Below are 14,176 nucleotides of genomic sequence, written 5' to 3' on the forward strand. Positions count from 1 at the left end.
CTTACGCTCGGTGTGTACTTTCATTTGACAGAGTTACAACTTCACACGACTGAACTAAAACCAAAAGCTCCTGTAGCGTTATGACCATTGTGTCCTCCTCACCCTTTGTGGGGCCACTTTGAAGTCCAGATGCTCTGAACCACTGTGGAGGAGAGAAGGGCACAGTGGACCTGGTGTATTTAATCACTGGAGCTCAGCCAACACACACTCACATACACACACACACACACACACACACACACACACACACACACACACACACACACACACACACACACACCTTGTGCACTCCTTCATCTGACCTGCCAATAGTAATAATATGTGTCCTTCACTTATCATTTTCTATCATCTATATTATTATGCCTCCCCCCAGCACAACGCAACACAGCCTCATACATCCTGTGCAACCCCCTGCCACCTTCCCCCGCCCCGTCACCCAGCCCAGCAAGCACTCTGCTTCCACACCCCCCTCCAACACACACACACCCACACACACACCAACATGAAACATCTCCCCGTGCAGCAGCAGACTGCAAAGCACTGCATTCCTCATGACTTTTTTTTTTCTAATAAATGTGATCCCAGAATCCGAGAGGGAGACCAGTGCTGTGCATTAAAATTCATGGGGAAAAAAATGGCAATAAAATCTTTCTTTCTCTCTCTCTTCTCCTCTTTCTCTCTCCTTCCCTCTCCACTTGCTCCCCTCACCCTTCTCTCTCTTTTTCATTCCCTCACTTGTCTGCTCAGCGCACACACATGCACAAGCCCACAAGCCACACACACACACACACACGCACACATATGCACACTTTTTTTTCATCACCCGTGTGCACTCTCCCTCTCTTTCAATCTCTAACCCTCCTACTGGCTCCTCTTTCTCAGCATCCCCCCTGCTGTCCTTCATCCTTTATTCTCTTCCTCCTCCCTCCCTCCCTCCCTCCCCCTCTGCCTTTCCTCTCTCTGTCTCTTTCTCTCACACTCACACACACACACACACACACACACACACACACGCTCATACACGCACATACACTCACACACAAACACACACCCATCTATATTTTCCAACTCCACCTCTGGCAGGTTGTGATTTCCACTGTCAGAAATTGCTTTTTCAATATCTCTCTCTCTAATTATGAGCCCCGCTAAAGGGGTCGTGCCACCAGAATACCAATTTTTTCACCATTTCTCCCTTCTTCTCCACAATAATTCTCCTTTTCCAGGTAACAACAATACGCATATTCAAAATGTGGCCATGCAAGCATCACAGCATTATCACTGTTGTATTTCTGCAGGGTTCTGGTTGCTTCTTTGGGGCTCTGATTTTGATCTATTTGGTCTTTCCATGTTTGGTCAGTTCCCTGTGGTCGTGATTAATTTTTGACATCCAGGAATGAAAAGGATGATGCAGATGTTAGAGAAAAGTCTACTTATTTCCACATGGACAAGGACAAAATGGGGAAATGTGAGATTTCTGAATGCATTGACGGTTTGTGGGAAGAAAAAGGAAAACCACTGAATCCTGATACATCCACCACACAACTCCTCAATCACTCCCTGCTCCCAGGAAAGGGTTAACCTCACTGAGCGGTTGTAGCCTGCTTGATTGACGTGCGGAGCACTGTGCTACCTATTCCCTCCAATCAGCAACCGGTCAGCACAGCCCACGTGGGTGTTCTCGATACTCATTGGCTCGTTTTACCAGTGTTTACTGTGCTGAGGCCGAGCCCCACGTGGAGATTTCATTCAATCACTGAACAATTCCTCTGAACCTCTACTTTCTAAAGAATTTTTTTTGCACTATTTATTTTTTTTATTTTTTATAAAATTAAAATGTCCTAATTGTGTGGATAGATTTTCAATTACATGGCAATAAGCGGATGAAACTAATTACAATGCAACACTAACAAGAGAAGAACACCAGCAAAGGTTTCTTTGCAAATATCATCAGGGTATTTGAAGAGCAGCGTTGTGTGAATGCTGGACGTTTTTGATTTGCAATGTTTAGCCTATAACTTAGATGGGACAGATTTTTTTTTTTTATGTAATATTCTAAACAGGGCTGGTTATTATTAATTTTGATAAGACAATTTGTGTGGAGGTGGGGGGCATTAAACCGTGTCTTTAGCCCCCCACCCCCTCCTTAAAGAAAGCTACTCATATGTTATGTCCCATTGAGGATCAGAGAAGGGGGGAGTGACAGAAGTGAGGGACTGGGAGTGTTGTGTGAAAAGAGTGCAGGCCAACGAGCGAGACAAAAGAGGCTGCGGCTGCATTGAATGTGCTGGTGGTGTGTCCGTCTCCGAAGCCACAGGCTAACCACATTCCCCCCTCCTCCACCACCGCCGCCGCCGCCACCACCACCTCCACCTCTGGCCTTTATGCTACAGACGGCGAAAATACATCGGAGAGGGAAACCAATTGCGATATTGTAATTGCTGGAAGCGCGAAGTTGAGGACTTGAAGAAAGCTCCCGCGGACCGGGTGTTTCTCCTCTCCGCTCCCCCGTCCTTACTACACGTCGAGTGCGGTGCGGTGGTGTGGGGTTGGAGATATAACCCAGAACAAAGGAGTCTTGAAGCAAGGAATGAGCGAGCCGAGACTAGCTTTGCCATTACCTTTGAAATCGGGCCAAATGCCTCTCTGAGACCAACAATAGTACATTGGCTGCTCGTATTTCTCGACGAAGCTTTCCGCCCCAAAAGGGAGAAAGAAGAAGGACACACACATACACACAAAAAAAAAAACCCGCACACGGAGGAGCATAAGTCGGCGGCTACAATGTTTCCTCAAAACCGACCACCGGTAAGTAGGCTACGGCTACTATGTAACAGTCTGCACGTATTTAACGAGGTTATTGTCTCCTGCCCGGAACCTCCGTCAAATACAACGTGTCTTTCATCAACGCCAGGTTGTTTTTCAACCTTATCGAGCCTCAATATGAAAGTAGGAGCTCGAAATTGTTTGTCTTTGTCATTCTTACACTGTATTTCCGGGGAGTCCTTTGTAAGGCACATATGATACCCCATGGGCTGTTTTATGTAACATCATATCTTCATTTATCCTTACATTAACGCTCGTTGTAATCTTTGTCTTATGAAGGTCAGGCAGATTGTTGTCAGTATGGGTTTATTAAGGCAGACCCCCCCCCCCCCACACACACCACCACCAACCCCAACCCCCCTAAACAATGTTCAACTTTGCTGAGTGTCTTTGTGTGTGGATCCCATGTCCTTGGTGAGCCACCAGCACCATCAGGTTAGAAACATGGAGCCTCTTACTATCTCCATACTATTGTAGAGTTGACCCAGATGATGAAGTGTGTGTTTGTTTGTTCCTCCTCACGGGCTGTGAGGAGGGGAAGTGAGTCAGCTTGGCTTGTTGACACCATCACTCAATGGTCTGCCTTTCTCAAGTGCCACTCATTGTTTTCTTTTTTTTTATTATCTGCTTTTGCTTTTTATTTCTTTTCAATCATACCAAGGGTGATTCGTGCCACTAATGTGACAGATACAACTAGGGTGGTTCTTATATAAAAAAGGCTCACTGCTTTGGCCAGAAGTCCTTTTAAAATGCTTAGTAATGTGGCTGTAAATATGAAAATGAAATAGAGGCTGGCGTGCTGTTTGTGTTCTGAGACAGATCTCTGGTAGGTTAGGAGTGAAATTTGTGCTGCATGGCTTTAATTTGTTTGAGTCGAGTTAGGTGGAGAGCTTTTGAGCTGACTGAAATACATAAACACTGGTCCTCCAGCTGTGTGAAGTATCAATTAAGACCTGCTCATTTGCCTAACCCTCATCTACATCCCTCAGCCATGCCACCCTGCACCCCACCCCTGACAGTGTTTTGACATTCGTGTCCCATGCATCAAAACCAGATTAAGCACATTGTGAAGTACAACTCCACGTGAATGTGTGTGTGCTCCACTTTAATTAATTTTTCTCACAAATCCATTCAAACCTAAAAAGAAAACAACACATTGGTTTAATTTTTGAAAACGTATAATGCTTCAATTCCATCACCATCATTTTTGAAAACGTATAATGCTTCAATTCCATCACCATCATGCATTGTAACTTCTATTTCAGCCTCTACTTCCTTTTGAGCGATAAAGGGATCTTGTGCTTCCCAAACACACAGCACATACACAAACATCACACACACACCCCAGCAGCTGTGTATGTAGTATAGTCGACTGCAGGAAGGCAGGGCAGGAGGCAGACTGTGGGTCTGTGGTTTACACTGTAAACCCAATCCCTCTCATCCAGCCTCTCCTCGCTGTGTTTTTGTGAGAGCTCCAAACCACATCTTAATGTATGGGCAGGCGTCCCAGGGTGAGAGGAGCAGACTGCGGCGGGTCTGGGTGGAATGTTTAGGCCAACAGTCCTGTTTCAGTTCAACCCTCCGCAGATCTCAAGGGTACCATGTGAGGCAACCGTCTTCCGAAAGTCTCCGCCAATCAGTAGCTGTTGTTTGCACCTCGGAGTGAAGGGCCACTCAACCCGGCAAACTGTTTAATCTCGGAAATGCTAGGCTGGTAGTAACCTGTCATCACTGGAGACTGCTTTGCTGCAAAGGATGTGACCTATAAATTACATAAACATGTAGCCCATATACTATGAAATATAAAGTCTTACACATATATACATCCATAGTCTTTTTTTTTTAAAAATAAAATAATATTCATTGATTAACCAACACTCCTTCCACATTCAGGTTTATCTTCCTCAGCAAGAGACTTGGTGTTTGTTACCTGCGAGTCATTCAACATGCAAGATCGTAGCTTTTTTACAATAGAAGCTCTTTTGTGATTTTTCATATAAAGTGGGAAAATCTCAATCACTCGTCTTAAATATTTTACTAGGCTTGATTGTTTACCTTGAGAGTGTACATGCAGATTTGTATGGCGTGTTTTCTATGCTCTAAAGCACAAGACAAATTGAAATGACATACCTAGCATTTGCACAATAGCCTACCTAAGTTAAGTTTGTCCCCATCATAGAGACTGAAAATCTAATTATGTGCACAGGTGGACTGGAAATGTGATGCCAAAACTACACCATTGTGAGGATAAAACATTTCTGGGAAATGCTTGAGATTTTTGCTTGTGCCCTGATGACTTTAGGCCTGGTACCCAGCCTGATGTCAGATACAGTAAAGTAACTGAGATGTGTATCAGACAGAGCTTTACAATGTCCTTAGTGTTTGTTCAAATCTGCCAAAGGGACAGAAATATACCATGGAGAAGAAGACAAAACGTCAAAGCACAATATAAATGCATGTTCAAATCGGAAGCTAATTGTTTGTTTCATTCTGTAATGATGGGTTTGTCTGTAATGATACTAACCCTGTTAATATATGTATACTATACACATTTGACTTGAAATAACACAAAATTAAGACATTCAGAAGGAGAAAATAGTGATGTTAGCTGTACCTCACTACCTCACTAGTGCTTGTCAAAGCTCTACCTATTAGCAGTGCATAGCGACATGTTTTGCCTGGTCTGTAGGAGATAATACATCATGATACACATTGATCATAGAATGGTCTCAAGGGTCATTATAAGTTTGGTAATAACATTTCCAACACCCCCTACTGACCATTTTCTTTTCAACAAAGCTATGGCTTGGGGGAGGGGTTTGCTAAGAGGCTACTATTGGGGGTGATTAGTTAGTCAGATCGACACTCATTCTTTGTGGAAAAAAAAACAACCCCTTTCCTCACTCGTTTGAATGGGGGACCCTCACTGGAGGGCGCCCTGAGGGGAGGTCCGGTAAAGTGACGCAGTATCATGTGGCAAAAAAAAAGTTTAATCTGGTTCAACTTTTTCTGTAACAGAGTCACTGTGAAACAACACGCCCCCACCAACGTAGCCATTTGCGTGAATACAGCTTCATGGCATGTTTACACCAACACAAGGCCCCACTCAGAACAAGGGTGTGCTATTGTCAAGGTGTGTTGTTTCATACACTGGTGACAATGAAATGCAACCTGGGAAGTCCAGTTGGAGGAACGTGGAAGTGACATTTCAGCAGAAGTTGAACCAGATTAATATTTTTTTTGCTGAATAAGATTCCATTTCTGCCATTCACATGATTTTCTGCGTTTTTTTAAACCTAGCATCAACATAACCTAAATTTGCACTTCCTTCGATATTTGGGTTGAAATGACTATTAATGCCGTTTATTTGAATGGAACTGATAACCTTGGATGAGTGTTGTGGTTTTGCCCATTGCTCATATCTGTAATGTTTCATAATCTACTGGAGCAAACAGTGACTGGTTTATAATGTGTCCTGCTCTTTGTCATATTATCTATCTAAACACTGATTTATTTGATAACCAGCCTGTCCGTTGTAAACATTCATTTGATTTCTTTTTTTCAAGACTCTTCCTGTTTCAACATTTTTCCAGCTGCTGTATACAGTACACACAATGTTTTGCTGTAGACTATTTATAACAGTTTGGTACCGTTCACCATCATTTCCCCATTGAAATACGAGAATTTGATATGAAGATTAAAACTGTTATTTTTTTCTGTTTGTGTTTGAGTGTTGGTGTTGCTTGCCCCAAAGGACCATTTTGAAAAGCTACTTTTGACTTGCATGGACTTTGAAAAACAAACACTTCCCAAGCTAAATTATTGTCTGTGTCTATCAAATGAAGTTAGTCAAATATGTAATCCAAAACCTGGCATCAACACCATATCACAGATTGAATGTTTGTTATCCGACAAACGGTCAGATGTTGAAGAACAGAGGGCACCACAAAACTAAGCCTGGATCACGTCATTACCAGATGCCTCAGATACAGTTTTTTCTTTTTGAAAACCTGTTTTTGTTGTTTGAAAGATCCCTGTTTTGGATTTTCAAAAACCTAAATGTGAAGATAATCCTTTTTCTGAGATTTATGCCTAAACATCAACAGTGAGCTGGTAGGACCCATGAGGATTTTTCTGCATATAACAAATTCAAAAAGTTTAATTTATTACACAGGAGGCTATAAATGTTTTCTTGACCTAATACATCCAAGTGTGGCCATCCTACAACCTTATCTCCATCAAAGTCCCCTATGTGAATATCTAGCCAGTGAAAATGAATGAAGGCAGACAGGAGGCGCAGGCTGTTTTAGGGAGAGTATAGTATATGAATGGGTGACTGAGATGAGGCCTTCTCCTCCTCATCCTCAGAGCTAGCATAAAGCAAGCCTCCACTTCCCAACTCCTAGTGTGCTTTTAGCTCTTTATCACCGCTGTTGTCCGGTGGCGAGAGTGTGGCTATCGATCAGGAGCTCGCCTGCTCCACGCTCAGCCAGTGATTAGATGGAGGGAGAGAGAGAAAAAGAAAAGGCAGGAGAAAATGAAGGAAAAGAGGCTGAAGGGATCTCAGGCATACACAAGCTGTTGTGGAGGTGCGTCTCGGTGGAAGGAACAAACGAGCTGAGGGGGTTACCTAATAAAAGAAGGCACCTCTAGCAATTAAGCCAGCTGACAGGCAAACTGTGGCGCTTCGCTAATGTGGGCTGACAGCAGGGAAATTTGAATAACGGGGCTTGCGGGAGGAAGGAGAGAGGAATGAGAAAGGGTGGGGGTAAGAAAAATGTGTGCTGCTAATGAAACAGGTGCTTGGCAGCCCCTCCCCTCTAAGTGCAGGAATCATTGAGAGATTACGAGCACGTTTTCCAGAGCAGAACCAAGCAGATAGCTACTTAATGTAAGGGTGGTGGTGGTGCGGGGGCTTGTGTCTTCCCTTCCCCACTGCAATCCGGTTTAACAATGCAAATCACTGCTCAATGTTGACAGTTGATTTTGAAAATTTCATATAAGGGGCTGAACTTCAAGCGCTATTGAGAAAGGACTGTGTATTGACATGTTTCATGTCCCTCAAAGATGGGGAGTGGGAGGTGGGTTTAGGTGTGCCAGGGTGGATACACAGAGATGCCCACATTCAGAAATGCTACTCTGGGTTAGACCTACTGTCAAAGCGTCCTTGGTGGTACTCTGATGAGAGAGAGAGACAGAGCTCTGTGGGTGTTTACTCTGATGATCGACTCCGTGGGTAAGCAGTGTAATTAGTGGTCTGACTAATGGGCCGAGCTATATGAAGGAGGCAGCAGTACAGCATCCTCCCAGCTGAAGGAGACAGGCAGGAGAGAGGTGGAGCTCTGATTAAACAAGTAAAAAAACAAATGCACACATGTTGGTTATTAATTTATTTATATGTAGAAATCTCTGACTGTATTAATTTTGGTCCAGCCTGAAATATCCCCACTACTGCAGAGTTGGATTTAGAATGACAATTTAGATAGCCTTGGTGCCCTGCCCAGACAATGAACCTTAATGAATGTGTTGATTCACTAACAAGCTAAAAATATCTGCTAAACATCAGCATGTCAGCGATGTCATGTCAAAGTCATAGGGAATAAACAGCCCCAATGGCCGCTCTGTCTTGTTTTCTTATGAACAGAACAGACAAAATTTAATGTTGAATTTTAATATATTTTGCTGCCGGTGGACTTATGATAAAAGAGCAACGCTTTGGTCAAAGCAGGGGCGCAATCAGCATTGAGGAATTGTAATGAGGAACACAGAATGGCAGAAAAGAGAAACAAAGACAAACAAAAATGTGGCAACTGCTTAGTAGTGTCAGCGTTGTGTGTAAAAGAAGTCAAATGATTCATGTCTTTTTTTTCTCTTTGATGCATCATTTAGTGCAGCAGTGAGGGTTTTCAGTGGTGAAAACTGCAAGAGTAAGGAAGGGGTCATCCAGCAGCATCCTGTCTCCCTTCATCTCCAGCAGCCTTGCAAAGAGCACACAGGACAGGAGCACTCTTAAGTGGACCAAATATTCCTATGGTCACACACAGCCTCATCTTTACAGCCGTGGCCCCATTACACTTCTATCAGCAAACTATGTATCGCTGTGGTTTGGTGTGGGTAGCGACGATTGAAGCACATCTTGCGGATTCCCATCGTTATTGACGTAGAAGATGTGTCATGTGTGAATACAATAAAGTACATGTGTGCTTGTAAATACTTGTGGAAAACTGCGTTGTGCACACATCCACTTGGTGTTTGTAGTGGGCATGTGTGGGCGTGTAGTAGCCTTGTGTGTGTTTGTGCGCACACATACTTTTTTCTTTAGGGTGGGGGTGGGGGGTTAGAGCAAGGATGTGAGGTCATAGTGGTTAGTTGCTTGTGGTGTAATTAGAGGTAACTCAAATGAAAACAGGAATGAGTTCATTCAGAGAATGCCACGCTGTTAATGGTCCCTTAACATCAGAATAAAAAATGTGTGCTGTTTTTCATGTGCATACACTTTTTGGTGCATTTGTGTATGTGTCTGTTGCACTCACAGGCTTTGTTGCACGCGACCTTGGTTGTAACGTGTGTGCAAAGATAGAACCTGAGCTGTAATGTTGCGGGGCTGTGGTTGGGTGTTCAGCTGTTTCTCAGCAGTTAACATGTTTAAAACAGCCTTACTGGATAGTTTCCACCATCCTATCCCACTGAAGGGATGTGGGATTTGATTTAAATCATTTCTATCCCCAAAGATGACTCATTCACCCCCCCCACCCCACCCCTCCTCTCTCTCTTTCTCTCATCCCCTCATCATCAGGTCCTCATTTAATCATTGCAATTGACTTAGGCTTTCCTGGGCTAAGAGAAAGATTAGTGTGAATTTGTGTGCGTGCCTATACATTTGATGCGACAGGGTCATATCTGAGGTTTCCGTATTGAGCTTGTGCAATAGGAGGCCTTAAACCCATAATGTTAGCCGATAGCTTTCTCAGCTGGCTTTCTGGAACGGAACGGATCACAGCGGCGCTGGTAACAACACGGCGCTGCTCAGGGGCCCGTAACACCTCCCCGCTGATTTATCTAAACAGTTGAGTAATCAGATGATCTCTAATCATATCAGCGAGAAGCTTTCCTTCCTCACGCCGGCCCACCTCATGCAATCCTTTTCTCAGTATTACAGAACCTGCCTTAATGTTTGTAAGTGCCACAGAAAGATCTAACCTGTAATTGTGTAACAGCGATTTTCAGTCTATGTAAGCTTTGTTCAAGGGCAGACGGCATGTCTCATGTTTGCTTTTCGAGCCAGGACATGGCTGAGAGGGAGGGAATAACTGACCGTGGGATTATCAGGTGAGGCTTCCAGCTTAAACCCATTCCCATAGGTCGGCGGGTCAGCTCAATGACCTGACCTCTCACTTTAAAGCCTGCTCAGCTATTTGCCAGATCAGGAGTTGGAACAGATTAATAACAGTGTTTCATGGGAGATGTGAGGGTTTTTAAAAAAAGAGGTTATGTCTGGCTATGCTTTGCCTGTGTTTCGAGGCAGCATCTGTCACGTGTGTCCAGTCTAGCCTGGTGTGAATCATTCTAACAACAACCCAAACCAGCAGACTTGGAGTTGTGCGTAAGGTCTCGAGCAGGCGAGACAGCCGAGAGACAGTGGTTACTTCCAGCTGAAAACAAATATTCCCCTCTTCTTCTGATCACTAAAAAACAGACCATCTGACTCCAGTGCTGTCCGTTTGAAGGCTGTGCCTCGTCTCTCACCTGCCCTGCAGACCCTGGAGACTGCGTTGGGGGAGAGAGAGGGAAAAAAATCCCTGAAAAGTATTAAAAAGAAATGGGAGGAAAAGGAGTGATTAAAAAGGAGAGAAAAGAAGGATGGTCTTCTCTTTCTTTCTCCTTCCATCTTCCTATAAAATGGCCTTGGTGCTCTTTTTTCCCCCCTGTGAAGAGTAATTGCTCTGTGTGTGTGTGTTGTGTGAAAGAGGAGGGGAGAGAGAGAGAGTGTGAGTGTGTGTGTTTAATCATGGGTTTTTGTGTGAGAGAAGGGGAGTGTGTGTGCGTGTGTGAGCAAGACTGACAAAATGTGTATGTGTATTTTTGTGAGGATGAGTGTGCGTAATGGTGGGTTTGTGTGTGCAAAACGAAAAGGGGTGTGTGTCTGTGTGTGTGGCTGTCTGTGCTGTAGGAGGGGGATCTGGCCGACAGATTGAGAGCAGCTTGTTAGGAAGAGGAACAATGAGGCCACAGCCCCTCTCCTATCTTCTTTTTTTCCTTCCCTGTCCTTTCTTTATTCTCCCTTTTTTCTTTTAGCCTTTCTTTCCTCTTTTATTTCCATCTCCTTTCAAAACAGATTCTCCCTGTATTTTCGACTTTCTCACTTGCCGGTCTCGCCCATTTTATCTGCCCCCTTATCTTCTCTTCCTTCCACCTCTCTAGCCTGTTAAACTCTTCTCTCTGTTTCTCTTCACACCCTCTTTTCCCTCTCTTTGCTCAGTATTTGATTTATTCCTTTCTAATAGTGTTTCACCCCCTGGAACACCTTCTACACGCTTCGTCTCCTTCTCCTCTTCAGTATATCTGCTATTTATCTGACTACACATGAGACATACTTTTTTTTTTTTTTTTTTTTACACACACATGTACAGTGCATATGAACTGTTAGGTACCGGTACACTCTGCTCCTCTCATCAACATCTTTCGCACTCTTCCCCCTCACTTTGTTTTTGGCAATGGTGTTGAGTGATGTTGTGATTAGGTTGTTAATTAAACATCATTAATGTGAGACAAACATTGTTGATGTGTAGGACATTGAGATGAGAGTTTTTTTTAACTAAATTAATTAATTCAGTTCTGCCCACATACTCATACCTAGTGTCACTAAACTCAGCTTGTAGATGGGTTAGCAGGAAAGGGCAGGTTTGGAGATTCTAATGGGACACTTGACTGTGTTGTTCTGACCAAGCTCAGAAGTGGAAGTGAGGCAGCAGGACACTGTGGTCATATTATTCTATGTATCCCTTTTTAGCATGGTGTCCTTGTGTGTAATTGTTTGCTCATAGGGTTTTCCAAAAAAGTAGAGCCAGGAAGCCTTAAAGCAGATCGAGCTCCTCTGCCTTAACATTATTGTGTTTAAACGTGTTGCCCATTCTTTTTAGAGCCACCCAATGTCTTTGGAATTTTTTTTTAAATACATTTTTGCTCAAACTGGCAAAAATGGCTGCATAAACAGACTGTGTTTGGCAAATGGTCTAAAGAACATACCTGCTAAGAGTAATGTTTAAGACGAATACTAGCAAAGCTATATGACTAATGAACATAAAAGAAAACTTGGATGCCTTCTTCCACGACCCATGGGGGAAAAAGATTTCTGCAGGGCAAACTCAGTTTCCAGCAGTGGCTGGATAGTCACATTTGAAATTTGTTAGATTTAAAAAAAAAAAGAAATGTAATTTTTCAAAACTCGCAAACATTACACATTCATTGTGATTAGTGTTAGAAAAATTCTGCAAAACTTCAACGTTGCAGGCTTACAACTCGTGATTAATCATGAAATGTCAGGAAATCTCACCCAACTGTTTAAAAAAAATCAGATATAGCTAAACTTATTTTGTTTTTTTCAAGCGTCACTGAGCAATACTTGGCATCAAAACTATGTCCTCCCACAATAAAATGTCCCTCCTCCTTTATACCTCGTATCAAAAAGACTAACACTGTCATATTAAAACTATACAGTGCCTTCCTGTGAGAGAAATTACGGTATATTACTATCAGTCGGCCTCACTGTCATACTTGACCATTGAGAAGCTTGTGAGCCGGCTGTCCCAGGCCCAGTCGGCTTCTGCTCTCTGTTATCTTGACAGAGAGCCAAACAGACAGACAGACGGACAGCCCCCACCACCCTCTTAGTCCAGCTCTCAGCCCCCTTTTGTCTGCCTGTCCTGCAGCATTACCCCTGTGGTTGTAGTCTCCTAATTGCTCTGGACCCCGCAGAGAAGGGAGAGTAAGCACAGGGGTTGGCAGGGGTCTTGAGCCACGGTGGGGTCCTTTTTCTCCGCTTTTTCTCCCTCCTACTGCTCCATTTCTTTTCTTTTTTTTATTTCTTTCTCCTACTCAGACTTGCAATTAAACAAAGTGTGCTCATTTGGCTAAGAAGCTCTTGTACCTCTGTGCCCTACCATCCAAGTTGGTGACCCATTCACATCTGGCTCTACTGGTGATGACAGTGTCTCCATAATAGACAAACCCCTCATAGGAGTTGCACATGGGTGTGCTGGCATGCATGTGTAGATATGCTGATGATGTAGATCTTTACTTCCTGAGGTTGTTTTGTAATGTAGATGCAGCTCCTTAGTTTGAGGGACTTGCATGAATGAAGCTTTTCTTTTGCCATATGAAGTTAGTCATGTTACACCGAAGCCCATTCAGCCACTCAACCTAGGTTGTTGTCACTATTCTGAAATCAGATGTCAAGGATTGTTTGTTTTTGGCAACTGTCCTGTGCTTGTGCTTTTTAAGTCTTGATGAATCCCTAAGCTGGCAACCTCTTCTCTTCTTAGGCACCTCTGCAGCCACCCCCAGGGTCCTCAGCCTCAGTGGTGGCAGCTGCAGCAGCGGCGGCGGCAGCAGCATCGGGGACCCCCCAGTCACTCAAACTTACCTACCCAGAAACCTTGGACCGCATTAAGGAGGAGTTTCAGTTCCTGCAGACTCAGTACCACAGGTGGGTGTATGAGGGGAAGGGAGGGCATTCCTTTTTTTCACTGTGTTTGAGTTTTTAGTTGTCTCCTTATTCAGTCACCAAAATCAGCACTGTTTAAAAAAAAATGTGTTGGTCTGTCTTGCTGCTTCAGGTGCAAATGAGACGATGAATATGATCCAGGAAGGCCACTTTGAGAAGTAGATCTATGAGCTCGAAGGCTTATCAGATAACAAAAACACCGCACAGTGTTTTATTTATAATCTGTGGCAGGAACTGCAGCTCTGTGAAGTTGTGACAGCGACAGTCATCTTATGCACTCCCTGTCTGGACGACAGGGAGGATTATCCCATTCCTAGTGCAGTTGCATAAATATGATTGATGCTCTGACTTCGGGTTGAACTTTTTTTTTTCTTCTTTTTTTTTTGCCTGATGATGTATTGTTTTTCTTGTACAGCCACACTGTCCGGTCTTGTGTGTGTGTATCAGATTCAGCGCCCATGTACACATTAAATCTCTGACTGACATACTGCAAAGCTATGTGGTGCTTTGGCTAATTTGCTTGGCACAGTTTTCTTGGACCACTGTATGTGTGTCTGTGTATGTGTAAATAAACAAATATAAATGGAACAGGTCTTTTTATATATATATATAACATTGATTACATACACA

General features: G+C 43.5%; 1 protein-coding gene across 6 annotated transcripts in view; it reads left to right on the forward strand.

Annotated features, from left to right (window-relative positions):
- Positions 1 to 2,173: 2,173 nt before the first annotated feature.
- The window catches only part of tle2a (TLE family member 2, transcriptional corepressor a), a 39,550-nt gene continuing 27,547 nt past the window's right edge, over positions 2,174 to 14,176 (forward strand). For all 6 annotated transcript variants that reach the window (XM_085774189.1, XM_085774190.1, XM_085774192.1 and 3 more), the window contains exons 1-2: positions 2,174 to 2,805; positions 13,365 to 13,528. In XM_085774189.1, the coding sequence (XP_085630315.1) occupies positions 2,782 to 2,805; positions 13,365 to 13,528 (188 nt within the window). In that variant the 5' untranslated portion in view covers positions 2,174 to 2,781. The remainder of the gene's footprint in view (positions 2,806 to 13,364; positions 13,529 to 14,176) is intronic.

Source organism: Trachurus japonicus, chromosome 4 (assembly GCF_045865225.1).
Source record: "Trachurus japonicus isolate A0001 chromosome 4, Traja_1.0".
Classification (NCBI taxonomy): domain Eukaryota; kingdom Metazoa; phylum Chordata; class Actinopteri; order Carangiformes; family Carangidae; genus Trachurus; species Trachurus japonicus.